At 38.6% G+C, this 17,935-nt stretch overlaps 1 protein-coding gene and 1 pseudogene across 6 annotated transcripts in view; one reads left to right on the forward strand and one right to left on the reverse strand.

Moving 5' to 3' along the window:
* ATG7 (autophagy related 7) overlaps positions 1 to 17,935 on the forward strand; it is a 218,895-nt gene that overhangs the window by 67,058 nt on the left and 133,902 nt on the right. For all 6 annotated transcript variants that reach the window (XR_001594500.2, XM_016125396.2, XM_036218756.1 and 3 more), the window contains 3 exons: positions 1,420 to 1,535; positions 4,523 to 4,598; positions 15,543 to 15,623. Coding sequence is in view for 5 of the 6 variants with exons in the window: in XM_016125396.2 (XP_015980882.2) it covers positions 1,420 to 1,535; positions 4,523 to 4,598; positions 15,543 to 15,623 (273 nt within the window). In the remaining variant the exon portion in view is untranslated. The remainder of the gene's footprint in view (positions 1 to 1,419; positions 1,536 to 4,522; positions 4,599 to 15,542; positions 15,624 to 17,935) is intronic.
* On the reverse strand, positions 2,429 to 2,871 carry LOC107500305 (annotated as a pseudogene).

The following is a 17,935-nucleotide window of genomic DNA, read 5'->3' on the forward strand; positions in this document are numbered from 1 at the left end:
GCACTGTCTCCTGTGCATATGTTAGTGAAGAGAGCATTAAATGGGGAGTCCGAAGACTGAAATTTTAGTCCAGGTTTGAACACTGCCTCATGGGGTAATTGCAAATAAGTTTGTTTGGCTCCCTGTAATTCTGCAGAGTGGGGCTGGGGCCCATAAGCCGGTCAGGGTTAGTAAGTAAAAATGCAGGATTCCCTGTTAACTTTGAATTACAGGTAAATAATGAAAAATATTTTAGTATAATACATCCCATGTAATATTTGAGACCTCCTTATATTAAAAATTATTCATTATTTATCTAAAATTCAAATTTAACTGGACCTCTTCTATTTTATCTGCTACCTCTGGTAGGGGAGGGAAGAATACTTTCCCTGACAACTCACAGTGCAAGGTGGTCAAATGTGAAAGTACTCTGAACAGTAAGCAGTGCACTGTTCAAATGTAAGATTTTATAGTGTTAATGCTACCACACCAGAGTCTGTAGGAATGGTCTTTTATTAGAACAGATAATCACTTCTAGTGGAACAAAGCAGAGGTGTTTTCTGTTCCCTCCCCTCCATTTTCCCCTTCTTTTAAAACTTGTTCCTTAATAACTCAGACCTCTTTTGAATGACTGGCTTTTGTGTCCTTTAGTGTAAAGTAAAAAAAGATAAACTCTTATATGAAGAAGGATGGCTTTATGATCTCCATTGTGGTGTTATAATACTTAGCTGGTCCTGTTATTTCATTTTTAACAACTAATAGGATTAAGGATCAATTACAGTAAAGTCACATTCATTCATAAGGAGAAAATTTCAGAGTCAAAATTATCCATAACAACCCCTTAATTTGCCAGGCATTTCTGGAGGATTAGAATTTCTTTGGTTGGACTAATGAAGGCTTGTGTTTGGAGCCATGTTGTAGCAAAAATACTTATATTCAAGCCCTGGGATCACACTTAGGTTGACAGAATGCCTATACTGTGAGAGGCACATAGGAACTGAGGGCTGCAGGAATAGCAAAATATTGCTCCCATATCACAGACACTCTGAGGCATTAACTTAATTTAAATGGAAGGACAGAACCGTTTATGCTAATCGAATGATTTTTCCTGTCTATGTCTCTCTCAGCTACCAAGCATAGTAGAGTTGAATTGAATCAGTTAACAGGACACATGATGCAACTCCATATATGAAGCAACTAGACCCCCAATCTTTAATTGCTTATGACTGCCAATCCTTTTTAGCACATTACCTCATTTAGTTACCTAAATTCTATATTTTGTTCTTAGTGCTTATAAGAAATTATATTATTTGAGGCTGAATGTTCTTTGCCAACAGTTATATTGTATAGTTTTATCATAGCAGAGTTTCGTGCTTCAGATAGGTAGAGTTGAGTGGACTAGAACTTTGAGCATATGTCAATGATTGCCTCTCTCTGTAGTCAACGAGAGACCGGACCTTGGACCAGCAGTGCACTGTGAGTCGTCCAGGACTGGCCATGATTGCAGGAGCCCTGGCAGTGGAATTGATGGTTTCTGTTTTGCAACATCCAGAAGGGTAAGCTTGCTGTTTAGAGATATGTATTTAAATAAAAAAAAGCTTTTGTATCTCCCTTGGCCTTTTCTCAGTCTGATTCTTCTGAGAATTATGTTTTCCTTTCTGTCCTAAAAATAACAAGACTGAAAAACCTGGTCTCATTCTTTGGCCTGGGAGAATGTGCCATGCAATCTTTGGGGGTACATCTCTGCATCCTTTTGAAATTGAACTCTCCTAGAGTATTTGGTAACTGATAATACAGAAGAATAAAAATATTGGTAGGGCCTTAGGACCTTTATGCTTTTATTCTGTTAGTAAGATTTGATCTCCTTAGCCCTGATCATGTGTAAGGCAACAGATGTATAACATATGATAGAAATTGTACTTGGCTGTATGTAACAGAGTTCCATCTTCAAAGAATTAGCCAATGGCGCTTCATTTTTCTTATGCATCAAGAAACCCAGAGACAGGTAGTCCAGGGCTGATATGTCAGTCCTAGAATACCTAAGGTACAATTAGAATTTGTCTATTTCTGGTTCACCCTTGCTCTGAGAATATAGTTCCCAATGGTTCCAGTTCAAAGCCTGGGGTATTTTCCATCGTTCCTCCTTCTTGGCAGACCTTAAACTCTAGTTTTTCCCTCTAGCCCCATGAGCCTGTCAGTATCACTGTTCAGCTGCTTATCCTGTGCAACTGCTTTTGGAGGTTGGCAGTCTCTTTATGGAAAAATGCTTCTCTTGCACATACCTGGTTTACCTCTATGTACTTCTCTCACAGATCTTGGCTCTGCAATTCTTACCTACCTTGGTAGCTCTCCGATACTTTCAAACAAAGGTTTTTCTACTTTGTTGAGGTTTTTTTGTCGTTGTTGTTGTTCTCATGGGAAGGTTGATCCTGACAACCTAGTCCACCAGTACCACATTTTTATTTATTCATTTATTTATTTGTTTATTTACTTACTTATATTTGCAGTTTTATAACTATTTGACAATCGGCACCTATGTCAACTATTTGTAGATTTTTGAAAGTGGCGACAGATACATAAGTAACCAGTGTATAGAGCTTTTTAGGTAAATCTTCATCTCATTACATTTTCTGGATAGCCATACCGAGATATGGTATGGGACATTCCTTATTCTTTTGGCTAAGACAGCTTTGTTGAGTCTGGTGTCAATGTGCACATCTGGAGTTCCCATCTCCTTCATGGCAAATTTCTGAATCTTTTCAGTACCCAACGGGCATACTTCTTAAAATTCACTCCGTGGATGCACTTCTGAATGTTGATGGTGTATTCTCTGGTCACTACCTTGTTGATAGAAGAACAGCCCTTCTTTCCACCCTTCTTTGTGGGAACCATTCTGCTAAGTTGGGAAGCCCACAAATAACAATTATAACAATAACAATTTAAAAAAAAATCTTAATGTATTAAGCACTTATACTAGGTTTGCATGTGAAAGGAAAGAAATGAGTGGACGGGTGTTTTTGTTTCAACTTGACTTGGACCTTTTAGCCTTTATGTTTAACATATTGTATTTATGTATATTAAAGATATCAAAATTTGTACAGTCATGGTCTGGATACCCTATCTTCTCCAAGCAAGGAGAAAAATCTTGATGGCTTACAGTAGAATTAATTCATCTTGTCATAAATAGAAGTGAGACAAAAATTAAACTAATTTTTAAAAGAGTCAGTAATTTAAAAAAGAAAGAAGAAAGAGAAAAGTAAATAAAAGGAAAAGAAACAAAAAAGAAAGATTATACAATCGAAGAGTCTCTCAGTAGCTGCCATGTTGTCAAATGTCAGATGGTAAAGACAGACTCAAGTCAAACAAATATTTATACCTGAGTATTTGGCAAATATACTCTAATTTTATTTTTCAAACACTTCTAAGCACTTTACAAATATTAATTCATTTAATCATTATAACAAACCTAAGGAAAGAACTATTATTAGTCCTATTTTCGATGGAGAAATTGAGGCATGGAGAGGATAAGTTGCTGAAATTCACATAGCTAATAAGTGGTAATGCTGGGCTTTAGCCCAGCCAATTTGGCTCCAAACTTTTTAATGATTCTGTTATACCGTTGGTAATACAAGCTGGGGAGAATTGAATTTTTGAAAGATTTATTTTAGTAATTCACAGCAATTAACATGAATATTCTATTTATTGTGACTCAGAGTTTTTCTACATGTTTGAAAAGATGGCCTCTGTACAAAGTTGGTAGTGTATGTAACTAGTATAGATGCTCCAGAATTAAATGAAAATAAGCAGCTTTTTCTATCTTTTGCTCATCTCTGTCATCTCCCTTGTCTATTCCTGCCATGTAAGTTTAGTGTGGCCTCTTCACAGGAAGTATCTGGGAGAAAACCTTGGAGAGCTGATTCTGTGATTTCCGGACACTGACCAGTCTGTCTTTCGTATTTGCCTTGGTTGTAGGCTGAAACCAGGTGCTGTCACCTATCTTCTGTGCCATAAGCAAACGCCACACCGTTTTTCAGGAAGAAATGTATTTGTTCTCCTGCCCAATTAGTTCCTCACTTTTCTTTCTCCTTCCTTAATTTTGGTAGCATTTACATCACCTCAAGAAGTTAAGGTTGGAAAATTTTCTATTTCAAATTCCAATACAAAAATGTTCTGTGGTGTTTTACTATCTCAGAGTAAGGGAGTTACTATGTGCCAGACATTGCACTCAGCAATTACTCTAACTTTTATTTTCAGTTTCTCTCTCACAACTGTCTTATTCCTATTTTATAGATGATGGACCTGAAGCAACTTGCTTATGATCAAAAGCTCTGGTCTTTTTGACTCCAAAACCTATCAGGCATTTTTTTTAGTACTCTTCTGCCTTCTCTGACAGGGAAATCAGTTTCTTGCTGGCTTATACTTCCTAGCAAGGGACATTTTACTTATCTTTATAAATCTACATGGACTGCCGCCAGATCATCCTCACATGTGTTAAACATAAACTTTTATTAAATGAGCTTCTTTAATTGTTTCCTTTTCTCAGGGGCTACGCTATTGCCAGCAGCAGTGATGACCGCATGAATGAGCCTCCAACCTCTCTTGGGCTTGTGCCTCACCAGGTTAGTGATTTGGAAGTGAAATCATAATTCTGGACCTGTTCCCAGTGGTGGAGGGGGAAAGCATTTGGGGTCATTTTACATGCCATCAGCCCAGCCCACCTCTCCTCTACCCTGCTTACCCTTCAGCTGCTCTGGAATTTCAGTGGGAGTGCTTTATGACCATGTAGAAGGTATTTCATTCTGCGAGATGGTGACAAGAAGAAATCATGAAAAAGCAGCATTATCCAGAGTCTTTGATGCATTAGTATGTTGACTAGAGATCTCATAATGGAGGAGAAAAAGAAAGACTAGGCATCAGGATCAGCCAGCCAGCAGTTTAAACTTAGCCGTGAGTTATTAAGATGGCCTTGCTTGGCCAAGTCACTCAACTTCTATGAGCCTTAGTTTTCTTATCTATAAAACAGAGACAATAATACCGACCTCATTGTAGAGATTAGGGATGATATATAAAAAGGGCTCAGCAATAGTGACTGGCCTGTCACAGCCCCCTTCATAAATATGATGCTTCCCATGTTTGTTATTATTATTGACTCCATAGACAGATACAAGGCATTTATAGGCATGCCTGAGAAAACCATTAGAAGTGTGCAATATCACCAAAAAGTGGGGTGTCTTTTCAGAAAAAGAATCTGAAGCATCCTAAGGAAGGTTCATTCCATTGATAATGAAAAGGAAATGAGTAGTAGAATGAAAACTTAGAATTCATGTTGCCTCTTCAGTAATTTTTCTTACTCTGTGCTTGGAGGATCGAAGAGATTTTCTAGTCTTTTTGGAAATCATTTCTCTCGGTTCGATGCATGCCTGTCAGTCTATAACAGGAAGACTGTCTCTGTGTTTGAAGCAGTAACAATGCCTGAGTCTCACCTGGGGATTTGTGAGGACAGACTCACAGATGAGTGCAGAGACCAGGGTGACTCACTTGGTTCACATCTGTCTCTCACTGCCTCCTCGCCACCCACGCCTTGTCATCTAGGACAGCCCTATCATTCTCCAGTTGCAGATGAGAATCAGAAGAGAGGTAATTACTTGCCTGCTTGTGGTCACAGAGAAAGGTAGTGGATGAGTGAAAATTCAGACCTAAACTTGGCACTTTGACCAGTGCTCTGAGATTTTGTGACTGGAAAGACCCTTGGCCCACATGTTGGTAGAGTTAGTTTCAAATCGCTACTGCAGCCCTCTTGCACTAAGTCACCCTCCATGGACCTTGTGTTAGGTCCCTTACCATCCCTGAGCCTCAGTTTTCATATCAGTGAAAGCAGGTGCTTTACCTTGTGTCCAGGATTATGTCTGTGATGAGGCTTTGTAAACCATAAAACACTGCAAATATGACCTTTCCAGCCTGCCTCACAAAGGTGGCATTTATTTGATATGAATGTATTCATCTTTTCTACAGAAACATTTCAAGTGGGACCCAACAGACACTGTAATTAATCCTCCATCATAAGGAATCAGTCCTCCGGAGCCAACCTCTGCTATTTTTCGCTCTTGAATCTCATTCAAATCCTCAGCCTCTTCCTTTTTTCACATGTCTCCTTCCCTTCTGACCTTGGAATGTGCCCTCATCTCCTTTACAGATTTCATACTGAGAAGGGCCTTAATTAAATTTTCAGTCATGCCCCTGCACTGGTTTTCTTCTTTAAGTCCTTTATGTTAAATTATCACAGTTGTAGTTTTCTCAATGTTGAGGCCAGAGGGCAAAACGGTTTCTTTACAGAAGGGGTCCAGTGTCAAAGTGCATGTGCCCATGTTTCTAAAGTACTATGGCAACTAATCCCTCTCAGTGTTCTTTACCCCCATTGAGCCTTGCAATTGTTTGTCATTCATCAACTCTTTTAGTTTTTTTCTTCTTGTTTTCAAATGTCTGAAGGATTATTTTGGTTGTTGGCCATCTCTTCATTTGGCCTTTTCAAAAGCTGAAGAATAATGCAGCCATATATGGGAAAAGCCCAGTGCATGTGTGTGATTACTTGCTTACATTATTTCAAGTTTCAAGCCTTTATTTTTAGCTACTTTCTAAAAAAGAAAGTGGAGAAAGAACTTTAAAATTATTAATCAGGGTTGTATAGTCCCTGTTTATAGGCTCTAAGTTTCTTATTCTTTTTTAAGTGGAGTGAGTCCTTTTATGCAACTGTGTTTTGATTAGGAGAACATCATTTCCACAAAAACACTGGGCTATGTTGCAATGCCCTGTTGCAGACTCAGCACTTCTCTCCTCCTCTTCCTGGCTCTCTGAAACAAATGGTTTCCTGTTGGAGAGGAACCCAGTCAACCTGTTTATGTGCTTTGTATTCAAAGAATGACCAGTGACGTTCCCTGGGCTCATTTTCCTCAGTTACCCAAAGAAGAGTGTTTATTAATTGGCCCTTGTGAAATGAGATGTAGTAGGAAAGTGATAATCCTTGGACAGAGAATCACAAGGCCCCCCACTAGCAACTCATTGTGTAATCTGAAGAAAGTTGCTTAACTTAGCCTGGACTCTCTGCGTCTCTGCTCTCCTCTGAGTCAGACCTGGGAGGCCCAATGATCTCTCTGTGGGATCACAGACAGAATTTGGCCCATCCAGAGATAAGCCAAGTGCAGAAAAAGGCTTGATTAGGCCCTGAAATTCAGTGATATTCAGACTGGGGAAAAAAAAAACAAAAACAAAAACAAAAACAAAAGAAACCCCTCTTATTGAATTTGAAAACTGAAAAAAAACATTTGAAAGTGAGAAAAGAGGCCATGGGTTAGTTTGTTTTTTTAAAAGTCTCTTGTGCAGCATGCATGCATGAGATTCTGCAAGCAGGCAACAGCAGCCAGCAGACTTTCTGTCTCTGAAGAGTGTTTTTAAAAAATTTAAGTCATTTTATTTACGTGTAAAAGACATGTAGATAGTCACACAAATTCTTAACTGCACAACTTGAATTATCACAAAATGAAAGCACTCATGTACCCAGTAGACTGGTCAAATAAAATATTATCAAGCAACCCCCAAAGCTCTCCTTATGCTTCTTCTAATTATCATTGCCTCCTTGACTTGTAACCATGAAAGACCTTTGTCTAATTTTGGACTTTATGTAAATGAAGTCATATAGTATATTCTCTCCAAGACTGAATTCTTTTGTAGAGAGAATTTTTTCATTGTAGATCGTTATGTAGTATTGTTCCTTCTGCTTCCCGCCAAGTAGGATCTTTTATTTAAAAAAAAAGAAAAAAAAAGTTATCTTTTCCTGGCTCCTGGGGTAGTGGCTGACCCTTTTTCCTGGTTCTTTGATGAGAGGCACAGTTCAGGAGTTATAAAATGTACGGGCCACTCCCGATATCTCCAGGAAATTGGTTTGCAGGCTGGTGTGGGATTCCAAATGTGACAGAAATTAGTTGCCTATGAAGCCACTGATCGTTTGGCTGGACATCCCTTAAAGAATGAAAAACAAGGTGGCAATACAACAGTCATCCAACACCATGGTCATTAATATAGTAGTCCTGCTTTTATCCCACTTGTGGACCAGGCAGTTCACCTCTTTTGTCTTTGGGTGAATGTACTCTTGGTTCTCAAGTACTGATGAATAAAGACCCTGAATGTGTATGTTCTTCCTAAGGGTTTGGACTTGCCAACCCCATGGTTCTCAGCCTCTGAATTGCTTGCTTTTAGTCACTTTCAGAAAAGTAGCACAAAGCCCTAACTAGGACAGGACCCTGGGAGGGACCTGGCCTGGGAAATCTCTAAGTGAGACAAGTGCTGAGATAGAGCTGGGTCTCTAGCCAGGCTTTGGACTGCTATTTGGCCTGTCTGCACAGGCTGTGCCCACCCCAAATCCTCAGATCTTTATCTTTTAATAAGATCCCTTTAATGTGTTCAGAAATGTGTTTACCTCGGTGTACGTTTAGGAATATAGACGGACTGACTGCTGAGGAAGATTAAGATCAGCAACAAGAGCATATTTCCTAAGATGTAGCCCAAGAAAAGGAATCTCCTTCCTCCTCTGGTTCTGTACCCTCAGATTGATGGCTATGGACATGGCCAGAAAAACAGCCCAAATGTCTACTGTTTCTCCATATCAGCTGTTGTAGTTTGTGACCCACTCATCCTCCCCTCATTTAACCAACCCTTCAACAGATGATTCCCAAACACTGACTCTATACCAAGCACCATTCATTTCAGAGGAGTTAAGTAATTGGCACAAGATCACCTAGTGTTTAGTTTCATTTGCTTTTGGAATCATCTGTGGTGGTAGGTGTACCCCAAGCCAATTGGATGTAGTGAAATCTGTTCTAGTGAGAATCACCTGAATAGAAAGAGGGATCTGAGTGCAAGACCTTACAATGTCTGGGCTTCCTCTGTGAGGCCCTAGAAGAGAGGAGGATTCCCTTTCATTGGTACACAAAGGAGAGGATAAGTTATATTGCTAGAGTTCAAAAGCATCTCAGATAACATCTCTTGTCCCAAAAGAACTTGAGTATAACTTTATCAGTTGAAGGATATGACTTGTACCACATGAGTTTTGCTCACCTGATGAAACTGTTCTGTTTGAGAGATGTCACGTGTGAGGCAGCCTGAAGGCCATATATGTGATCATGCAGACCTGATTAGAATCCCAGCTTTGCTTCTTAATTTCATTTCCATCCATTTGTTCATTAGCTCATTTTGCAAAGGATTTGAAGCAGCTGTTTCCACTTGTTACTGTGTGACCTCTCTGAACGTCATATTTTATATCAGCAAAACAGGGATAATAATATAATATATTCCTGAAATTCATGTACAGATTAAATTACATGACATTTACTAAGCGCTAGCACAGTTCTCAGCACATAAGAGACACTTGTAAATGTTGGTTTTCTCTTTCTCTTTCACTTAATTAAAATAGAAAAATGGGAGCTTACCCACTCTCCTAAAAAGAAAGTTCCGAAGAATCTCATAAAACTCTGGAAGCAGTGAGTGAGTAGGGAAAGGTTGGAAGGATTAGCTCCATTCTGCAGTATTTTTCTAAGGATGATGCTGGCTCATTTCTACCTTACTTCTTCTGCTCCTTGGTGACTCCAGTTTGGTACTGAGAGGTAGATCACTGGTGGTAGCTAAAGCTGTTGTCCGAAATAAAAACCACTGTGGTGTGCCTGGGGTTTTGCAATTGTTAAACTCTCCATTTCGGCACTGAATTTGATTAAGACTCTTTTCAACATCCAAGAACGATCTGGAGTTAGTTTTTATTTATGCAAACTCCAAGCTCTAGAAATATTGCCAGGCCTTCTGGAAGCTGGTGTGAAGTTAGAGCAGCAGGTTCCAGTTGTAGTTGTAAATGTACCTCTCAGAATGACTGTTTGTTTCTGGGCGTTGGATCTTCTCATCTAAGCAAGATACCTTGGAGCTCAAGTTGATTTTTCTCAGCTGAGGTGTAAATACCAGGCTAGAAGGTACTCCTACTATTCTCAATCTATTTATTTTTTAACCAGCTGGGCATAATCAACTGGAGATAATTTAATCCACCCAGGCCCTGATAATAGCCATCTAGTTACTGAGTTTTGTTTTGGGAGGGGGTGTTTTGTTTTGCTTTGCTTTTTAATTCTTCTGGCCTTTTCTTTATTTCTTTCTTTTTACCTCCTCCTTGCTTTTCAGCTTTCTTCCTCAGTCTTTGGAGTCAGAAAGGACAGGACTCAGTTTCCTGGCTTTGTCACTTGATAGTTGTGGAAACTTAGGCAAACCATGCTGCTTCTCTGAGCCTCAATTTCTTTATCTGGAACATGAGGAAGTTCGCAGGATGGTAGTAAGGCCAAAATGAGATGAGCGTGTGAAAACATCCACGAGTGCTAGGCACAGGGACAGCACTTAATAAATGTTAGTGCTGTTTCCTCCATCCCCAAGACCATCATTTTCCACATTATCCTAAGGCATGTCTTCCTGCCAAGGGTAGGAGGGAACAGTTGTTTGCGTGGAAGGGAAAGGGGAGAGAAGTAAGCAGTTTCCGGGAGGTACAAGAGAGGCGAAGATGGGTGAGAAGGATGTTCAGTGAGTTGGATGCTCCAAAAGACAACCAATGTACCTATAAGACAGATTCGGAGGAGCACAGGGGAGGAGAAGGGGAGATAGGCAGGATCTTATAGACATTTTAAACGTTTGGACCTTCAACCCAGGGACAGTGGAAAGCCATTGAGAAGTCGTAAGCTAACACATGATAAAGTTTGGGTATATGGAGAATAGACTGGAGGAAATATGAGTGGATCTGGGTATAGAGTTAAAGTTGTTTAGCCTTTTAGTGGTAGAAAACCTAATCCAGGGGCTCCCACATCTGGCTATGTGTCAGAATCACCTCGGGAGCCATTTCAGAATACACATCTCTCAGCCTCATTCCAGATCCACAGCTTCAGTCTTTAAAAATGGATTCTTGGTGGCATCCTGTGGGACAAAGTATGTAACTCATAAAGGTAACAAAGACCAAATCCTGCTCTTTGAACATGCTTTTGAGTTGTGTGTGCCCACCAATACTAGTTATGTTTTTAAAAGGACACTTAACACCTTGTCCACAGCACACACACCCCAGCCCAAGCAGGTGTTTCTGCCTGTGAGCCTTTGGATTAATTAGACACGCACAGGTGTGCCTAATTAATTTGGGCGGGATGGCCCCCTATCCTACTGAGAACAGCCCGGGAGGGAAGCCAAATTAGCATTTAAAGGCCCTGCTCTGATGTGTTTTGCTTCTTTTCTGTGGTGTTTTTACTCCGGTTGAGGAGAGCATGTCCAGTCTTTATAAGGCCCTCTTAAGCCAAATGCAGATACCACCAAATGCAGAGCCTCACAGGTGTCTGACAGCTGGGATTTCAACTCAAGCTGCTTTTGTCCTTTGTGGGTCTTAAGAGTGATGAGAGGTAAGGGAGCCAAGAAACTATAGCTAATTTTATTTCTTCTAGGTTCTGTCATTCTCAGGTGAGTTTTTAAATATTCAGGATGTAGCAAAGATACACATATTGTAGACCTGGTTTAGACATAAAATACTTTTTTTCTGGAAGGCTACACAGGAAACTGATGTTTGTGATTACTTTGAAGAGAAATTGGGGGCAATTGGCACTTATACTTTTATATTATATCTTTCTGCATTGTTTTGAAAATCTTAAGATTATAAACCATTTTTAATATCACCTTTTTTGAGATATAATTTATATACAGTAAAATTCGCCCATTTTAAGTATACATTTTAATGAGTTTTGACCAATGTATACACTCATATGTATAACCACCACCACCATAAACAAGATCTAGAACATTCCCAATCACCCCCAAACTTTCCTTTGTGCTTCTTTTGGGATGATATCCCTATCCTCGGCCCCGGATAGCCACTGATTGGATTTTCATATGGGACATTTTAATTTATCCTTTATTTTCTGTATTAAGAAGGAAAAAACTTAATCTAACTTTAAAAATAAATAAAATGTGCAGGGAGGTAGGCAAGGTTTGGCCCCTGCAAGGAAGTCTTCTTACTAGCCGTAGAGCTAGGTAGAGGGATGAGTGTGTTTAGGAAATTGGCGTTTTTCTCTCACTTGAGGAATGGGGAGATTGAGAAGCCAGTAATCAGAGGAGGCTGTCTAAAAGGAAGTTAAATTTATTTTTTAAAAATAGAAAAAGGGGAGTAAATATGCTATGAGAGTATGGGTTATTTTTGTTCATTTGTTTTCTGTCATGGGCTTGTTTTTATTATAGGTAGAGTTAAACTTTTTAAATAGCTGTTTAATACCTCCTTTCTATAAGGAAAGATTGACATCAAATATTAGCCATAGAATAAGAGTTTAGAGTAAGCTGTGTGCAATCCCAGAAGTTAGAGAGTTTACCTTGAGCAGTGTCAACAGGCCTTAGTTACTACGTGGGTGGAGAAATATGGCATCACTTTGTAGAGTGTTTTCACTTAAATGTTAATTTAGATGTGGGCTAAATTAGGTAGATGCAGTAATACTGTTCTTACAAAACGTGGAAAGAATAAGAGGCTTGTTAACTGCTTCCATCTATTTTCTGACATCTACAGGTAATGTTAAGTTGGTGTAGAGCAAACCACAGGAAGGTGTAAATGAGGTTGGTAACTGGAAGCATCTTGTTTCACATGCTTGCCTGAGAGTCACCTGGGGCTCTTGTTAAACAGAGTCTCAGGCCTTACCTCAGTTCCTGTCTTGTATAATTCCATTTATAGGAAATACGCAAAATAGGCAAATCAATAGAAATGGAAAGATTACTGGCTGCCTAGTTGTGGGAAAGGTAGAGAATGGGGACAAATTGCTTATGAGTTCTAGGTTTTTTTTTGAGGTAATGAAAATTACCTGAAATTAGATACTAGTGATGGTTACACAACTTCACGAATATACTAAAAGCCACTTAATTTATGGTTTAAAAAGATGAATTTTATGGTACATGAATTACATCTCAATAAGCTGTTATTTTTTAAAAATAACTATTGCACAAGGTATTTTGATGATAAATGCCAAAAAGAAGAATTTCAGGTGACAGTGTTATTTCCAAGTTGTGTGGTAGGTAGATTGAAGATTTATGGAAAAGGTGTGTTTGAGTTGAGTGGCTTTTAAGAAAGATAATTTGGATATGTGGTTATTTCCAAAAGGAAGATTTCTGAGCCCCAGAATTTAGTATGAGACAAGTTCAGGTATGCAGAAATGTCTTTGGAGGAGAAGTTGTAGTTCAGCTTAGCAGTTATACAGGACTCATGAAAAGATTCAGTCTAAGACATGATTGGGAGGGCAGGTTGGGCCCAGCTTTGGAGTTGGGGGGTTGGGGAGAGGGACTTAAATGACAGCATAAAGAATTTCTGTCATATTTGGTCAGCTCTAAGAGGTTGATAAAAAGTGACACCACTTCAGAGCTGTGTGTTAGAAAACTTAATCAACAGCAGAGTGTTGCATTAGATGGAAGGGAGAGAGTTCACCTGGGAAGATACCCGTTAAGTGTCTTTTGCCTTCTGTTTGAAAACAAGGCTTTCCTCTTTTAAAAGACATAAAACTAGAATTACTTTGATTGAGTTCCGGGCCTTCTGATGCCAACTAGATGAATTTGAAAAGCCTCACACACAGATGTTATTCTACTTTATTTCCTGGGAAGATGAATCACTGTTTCCTAGTGAAGAGCTGTCTGGGGTGCTAAACAATGGCGCTCGGGCCCTTGCTCAGCCAACCCACTCACTTTGGCTCCTTTTTTTTCTGTTGCGCACCACCTGTGTTTTTGTCTTTATTTTCTCTTTCCTTCCTTTCCTTTTTCTCTCTTCTTTTGCTCCTAACTAGGACTTCTGTCTCCTTTTTCTTCAGCTTTCCCTCCCCACATCCCTTTGGGAGACAATTTAGAGAAAATTGTCTATTTCTTTGCTCAATAGAAAGAAAACTTGATATTGGCTTTTTGAGAGAAAAGATAAAGAGGAACCCTTTTCACGAAGCATACGTTGTGTCATTAACACATAGGCCACGTCAATGAATATTTTAGTGGAAAATATTGCTACATGTGATCAGATTTTCTTCTAGGTAAATTTTATATTAAATGAAAAAATTTTTCAAGACTACAACTCCCAGATCTCAGGATCTCAACATTCCCATTCGTGATTTGCCACTAAAGTCTTCTCTGCCAGTTTGATGTCTTCCATTTTGGTGTCCTGAATAGCAAACTTAAGACCCTGCTTGTGCCTCAGAAGTTCTGCATTATACAATGCTCAACGCATTCCTGAGATATAGGGAACTAAAAAATTGTCATATTTCAGAGGTTCATAATGAGACTACCTAACCTACCCCAACTATTTATCCTTTCTACCAAACACATTTGATCTTGGATTACATTGATAAGGACTTTTAAAAGATGGCTATAGACATTTCCTTCAAGATTAGATTTTCCAGTATACACATTCAATTAGATTGTTAACTGCAGTGTGGGCCTACATATGGAGTTATTGAAACTCAGAAGGAAGCCTGTTTCTTTAAAGATTTTGTCAGGCTTTGTTTATGTTTGGCTGGGAGTGTTGGTAGGGTGGCTAAAGGCAGCGTGAGTGTGTAGGTTGGTTCTTTTGCTCTTTTCAAGTGAGACTGTTAAATTTGTGTTGAGACCCAGTTTTGAAGACAAAGTGAAGGAGGGAGGAAGCTCAGGTTTGGTGTCAGGGGGGCTACTTTTGAATCTTAGCTCTGTCACTTTCTGTTTTCCTGAGCCAAGTTGCTTCTCCTTTCTGAGCTTGAGTTTTATCAACATAAAATGAGGTTGTTGGGAAGATCAAATCAATTCATGAGAAGACCCGCGTTGTCTGGCTTATTATTAAATGCAGAGTATGGAGACGTTAGAAAGTGTGCCATTCATGTTTTTGGTGATAATAGTTTAATGATATTTACAACAGCTTAAAATTCCTTTTTGTGTAAGTATAGTTCTGGAGGTATAATGTTATGAATGAATTACTTAAACCATCCTTTGCGAAACTTGTTAATAGCTGATACTGGGTAAATGGAAATCAGTTGTAGTCTAGAAGTTTATGCTCAAGGTGGCACTGTTTCCCCATAAATTTGGTGATGTTTCACATTTTTATCCCTGTTTCTAGTCAGGCAAACAACTAGGTATATATTTAGGACTGTCTGCCTTCTGTAGTTCCCAGTCCTCCTTGCCTTATGGAGCCCCACTCAATCTTATATCCTAGAAATATATACATTTTCCATACTCACTGTACATTATGTATGAGAGTTGAGTCATAACTTAGTTGATTGACCTATGATATTTTTAAAGACATTTATTTAAATGATATTTGAGATTTTAAAGCTTACTTTTTGTATTTTGAAGTCAATTATGTTTTTAGGTCTCAAATTTGTGAAAAGTTGAATTTCATTTTTGCTAGTAATCTGTGTCAAGATCACCATGTTAATTGTTTCTTGCATCTTGTCTGAAACTACACATGAATTTCACAAGTGCCATCATTTCAGGAGTAATAATGTGAACTTTCTCATTTTGTTTGTTTTCAGATCCGGGGATTTCTTTCACGGTTTGATAATGTCCTTCCTGTCAGCCTGGCATTTGACAAATGTACAGCTTGTTCTTCCAAAGTAAGTCATTCTGCATTTAAAGGACTTGTATTTTAAAATGAGCTGGTCGGCAGTACCAGCCAGAGGCACTGAAAGCAAATGAGGGCTTTTGGGGAGAGAGGTGGGGTCCAAAAAGCCAGAAAGGACTTAGTAAGAAAGTTTGATTTATAGTGCACAGAGAGAGACTGAATTATGTTTTAGGTATGTATCAATACTTGTATCAGGATAATTTTGGCTTGAGCTTAAATTTTACTGGTCTTTATTCTTCCCCTAGAGGGTTCTTCCCTCCATGGACCAACATAGAGTAACTTTTAAGTATTACTCAGAGGATGGGGTATATATAGATACCAGGCAGTCCTGGTGGCGTGTCTTTTGGAGATATGTATAATGACAAAGAAAGGTAAATGGAGATTCCAGACTTGGAAGTGGAGCCCATAAAAGGGCCCATTTAGCTTTGATCTTTCCAAAGACTCTAAAAATAGAGCTGTATGTCCTCCATTGTAATGGGAAAGGCTGATGTGTCTCAAACCTACAGTGATGGCATCTCACTTTTCAATAGGCTTTGAGATACACTGCGTCATTTTTATATGCTTACAATGTTATAGCTAATTTCCTTTTTTTCTTTAAACTCTCTGACACCCAGTGATTTAACCTGGACTTTTAAAACTCATGATTCTTGATAAAACTTTCACATTCAAGTGTTATGCACAATAGTGTTGTGGTTAATCCCAAATTCTGGCCTCTTAGTTACAATTCGGGACTTTGCTATGTAGCCTACATCTGACAGGATGGAAGGGATTGAATTCTAGGGAAATCCTCCCCACAGCTTTCTTTGAAAACTTTGCTTGGGTCATATCTTATGAGAAGCACAATCCTGATGAGTTTCTCAAACATGACAATTTTAGGTGCTCAGAAATTGAGATTAATTTTTTTTCTTCAAAAGTAAACTAAACCCTCGCTTGATCATTATGCACCCTAAGTGTCCGTGTTGAGATTTAAAGCTTGACATTCGTCAGTAGTTAGTTATTCATGAGCTTGTTCTTTCTGTAGTTCCCTTAAGGTCTCTTATCTGCTCAAGTCAAGGCCTCAAGGATGTCTGTGTGTGCTTTTGTCTTCAGATATGCAAGTTTTAAGATTATATACTTTTTAGTGGAGCACATTTTTTTCTTCGAATGGCTGAGCTAATTGATCTCAAAATAAGTTGGCAGTAGTATTAATTTTTATATTGAAATCTGTTGGCACAGGTGCCAGTTTTTCTGTGGCTTTATGTAGATCTGGCTAGTCAATGAAATAAGGATAATTGGGTTCTCTAAGCGAAATGCAAACACTCATTCTTTTTGTTGTAGTTCTAATTAAATTAGCCCTTGAGATACTGTTTGTAAAAGAATCATAAGCATACCAGCTAACTGAGGTCCCTTATATTCTCTGAAAGAGAATAGCTGTACATTTTTCTTTCACGCTTATTGTAAGCATCAAATGAAAAATAGGTATCACTTTTTAGTTAGCAAAATTATTTCCTCTTGGTGGTCATTCTGAGAGTCCTGCTTTACATAAACATGCTGGACAATTTAATACAAACTGACTTGGATTTTAACAGCTGTGTTATTCCCATAGCGATCACTTTTCATGTGGTCTGGGTATTAAATTTCTTTTGTGTTGGAAAGGTTGCTTCATTGGTATACATATTTCCTTACAGTAGAAACACAGCATTTACTTGCTTGGCTTACTTCTTTATTCGCTTAGGAGAACGTCATTCTCTATTATCTGCAAACTCAACATTAATACTTTGAAATGACAAATCCAATTAATTATATTTTCATTTCTGTGCATGTGAATTTTCCTAATGCATACTTAGCATAATATTTTTTATTCTGAGTCATATCATAGTTATCGTTTCAAAAAGATTTGAGGGGGGCTAAAAATGAGTTTAAAAACTCCTTTGACATCTATGAAGTAATTTTTTCCTTCAGTAGTTTAGAGTATTTTTGCTCTACCCTCCCTTCCTTCCCTCCCCCCTTTTATTAGGCCTGAGGTAGGGGAGAATACAGTTCTCTGCTTCTATGGCAGAGACAGCGGAATCATCTACACATAAATCATTTCTTATCCTGTTTGATTTTAGCTTGGCATGTAGCCAGGTGAATTGTTCCATCCTACAGAAAAATTATTGAAGAATCTGGAAGGAGAGGAATGTTGAGGAGTTACTTTCATTCTAATTTCTGTGGATTGCCTTGCAAGACGTTTTAAAATGACAGTATCTACCACTGGGATTTCAAAAAAAAAACCCCTATTTGAAGCTACATGAGTTGTTTTTTAGTTCTAAAAAGGAATTTAGA

Source organism: Rousettus aegyptiacus, unplaced genomic scaffold (assembly GCF_014176215.1).
Source record: "Rousettus aegyptiacus isolate mRouAeg1 unplaced genomic scaffold, mRouAeg1.p scaffold_m13_p_4, whole genome shotgun sequence".
Lineage (NCBI taxonomy): Eukaryota > Metazoa > Chordata > Mammalia > Chiroptera > Pteropodidae > Rousettus > Rousettus aegyptiacus.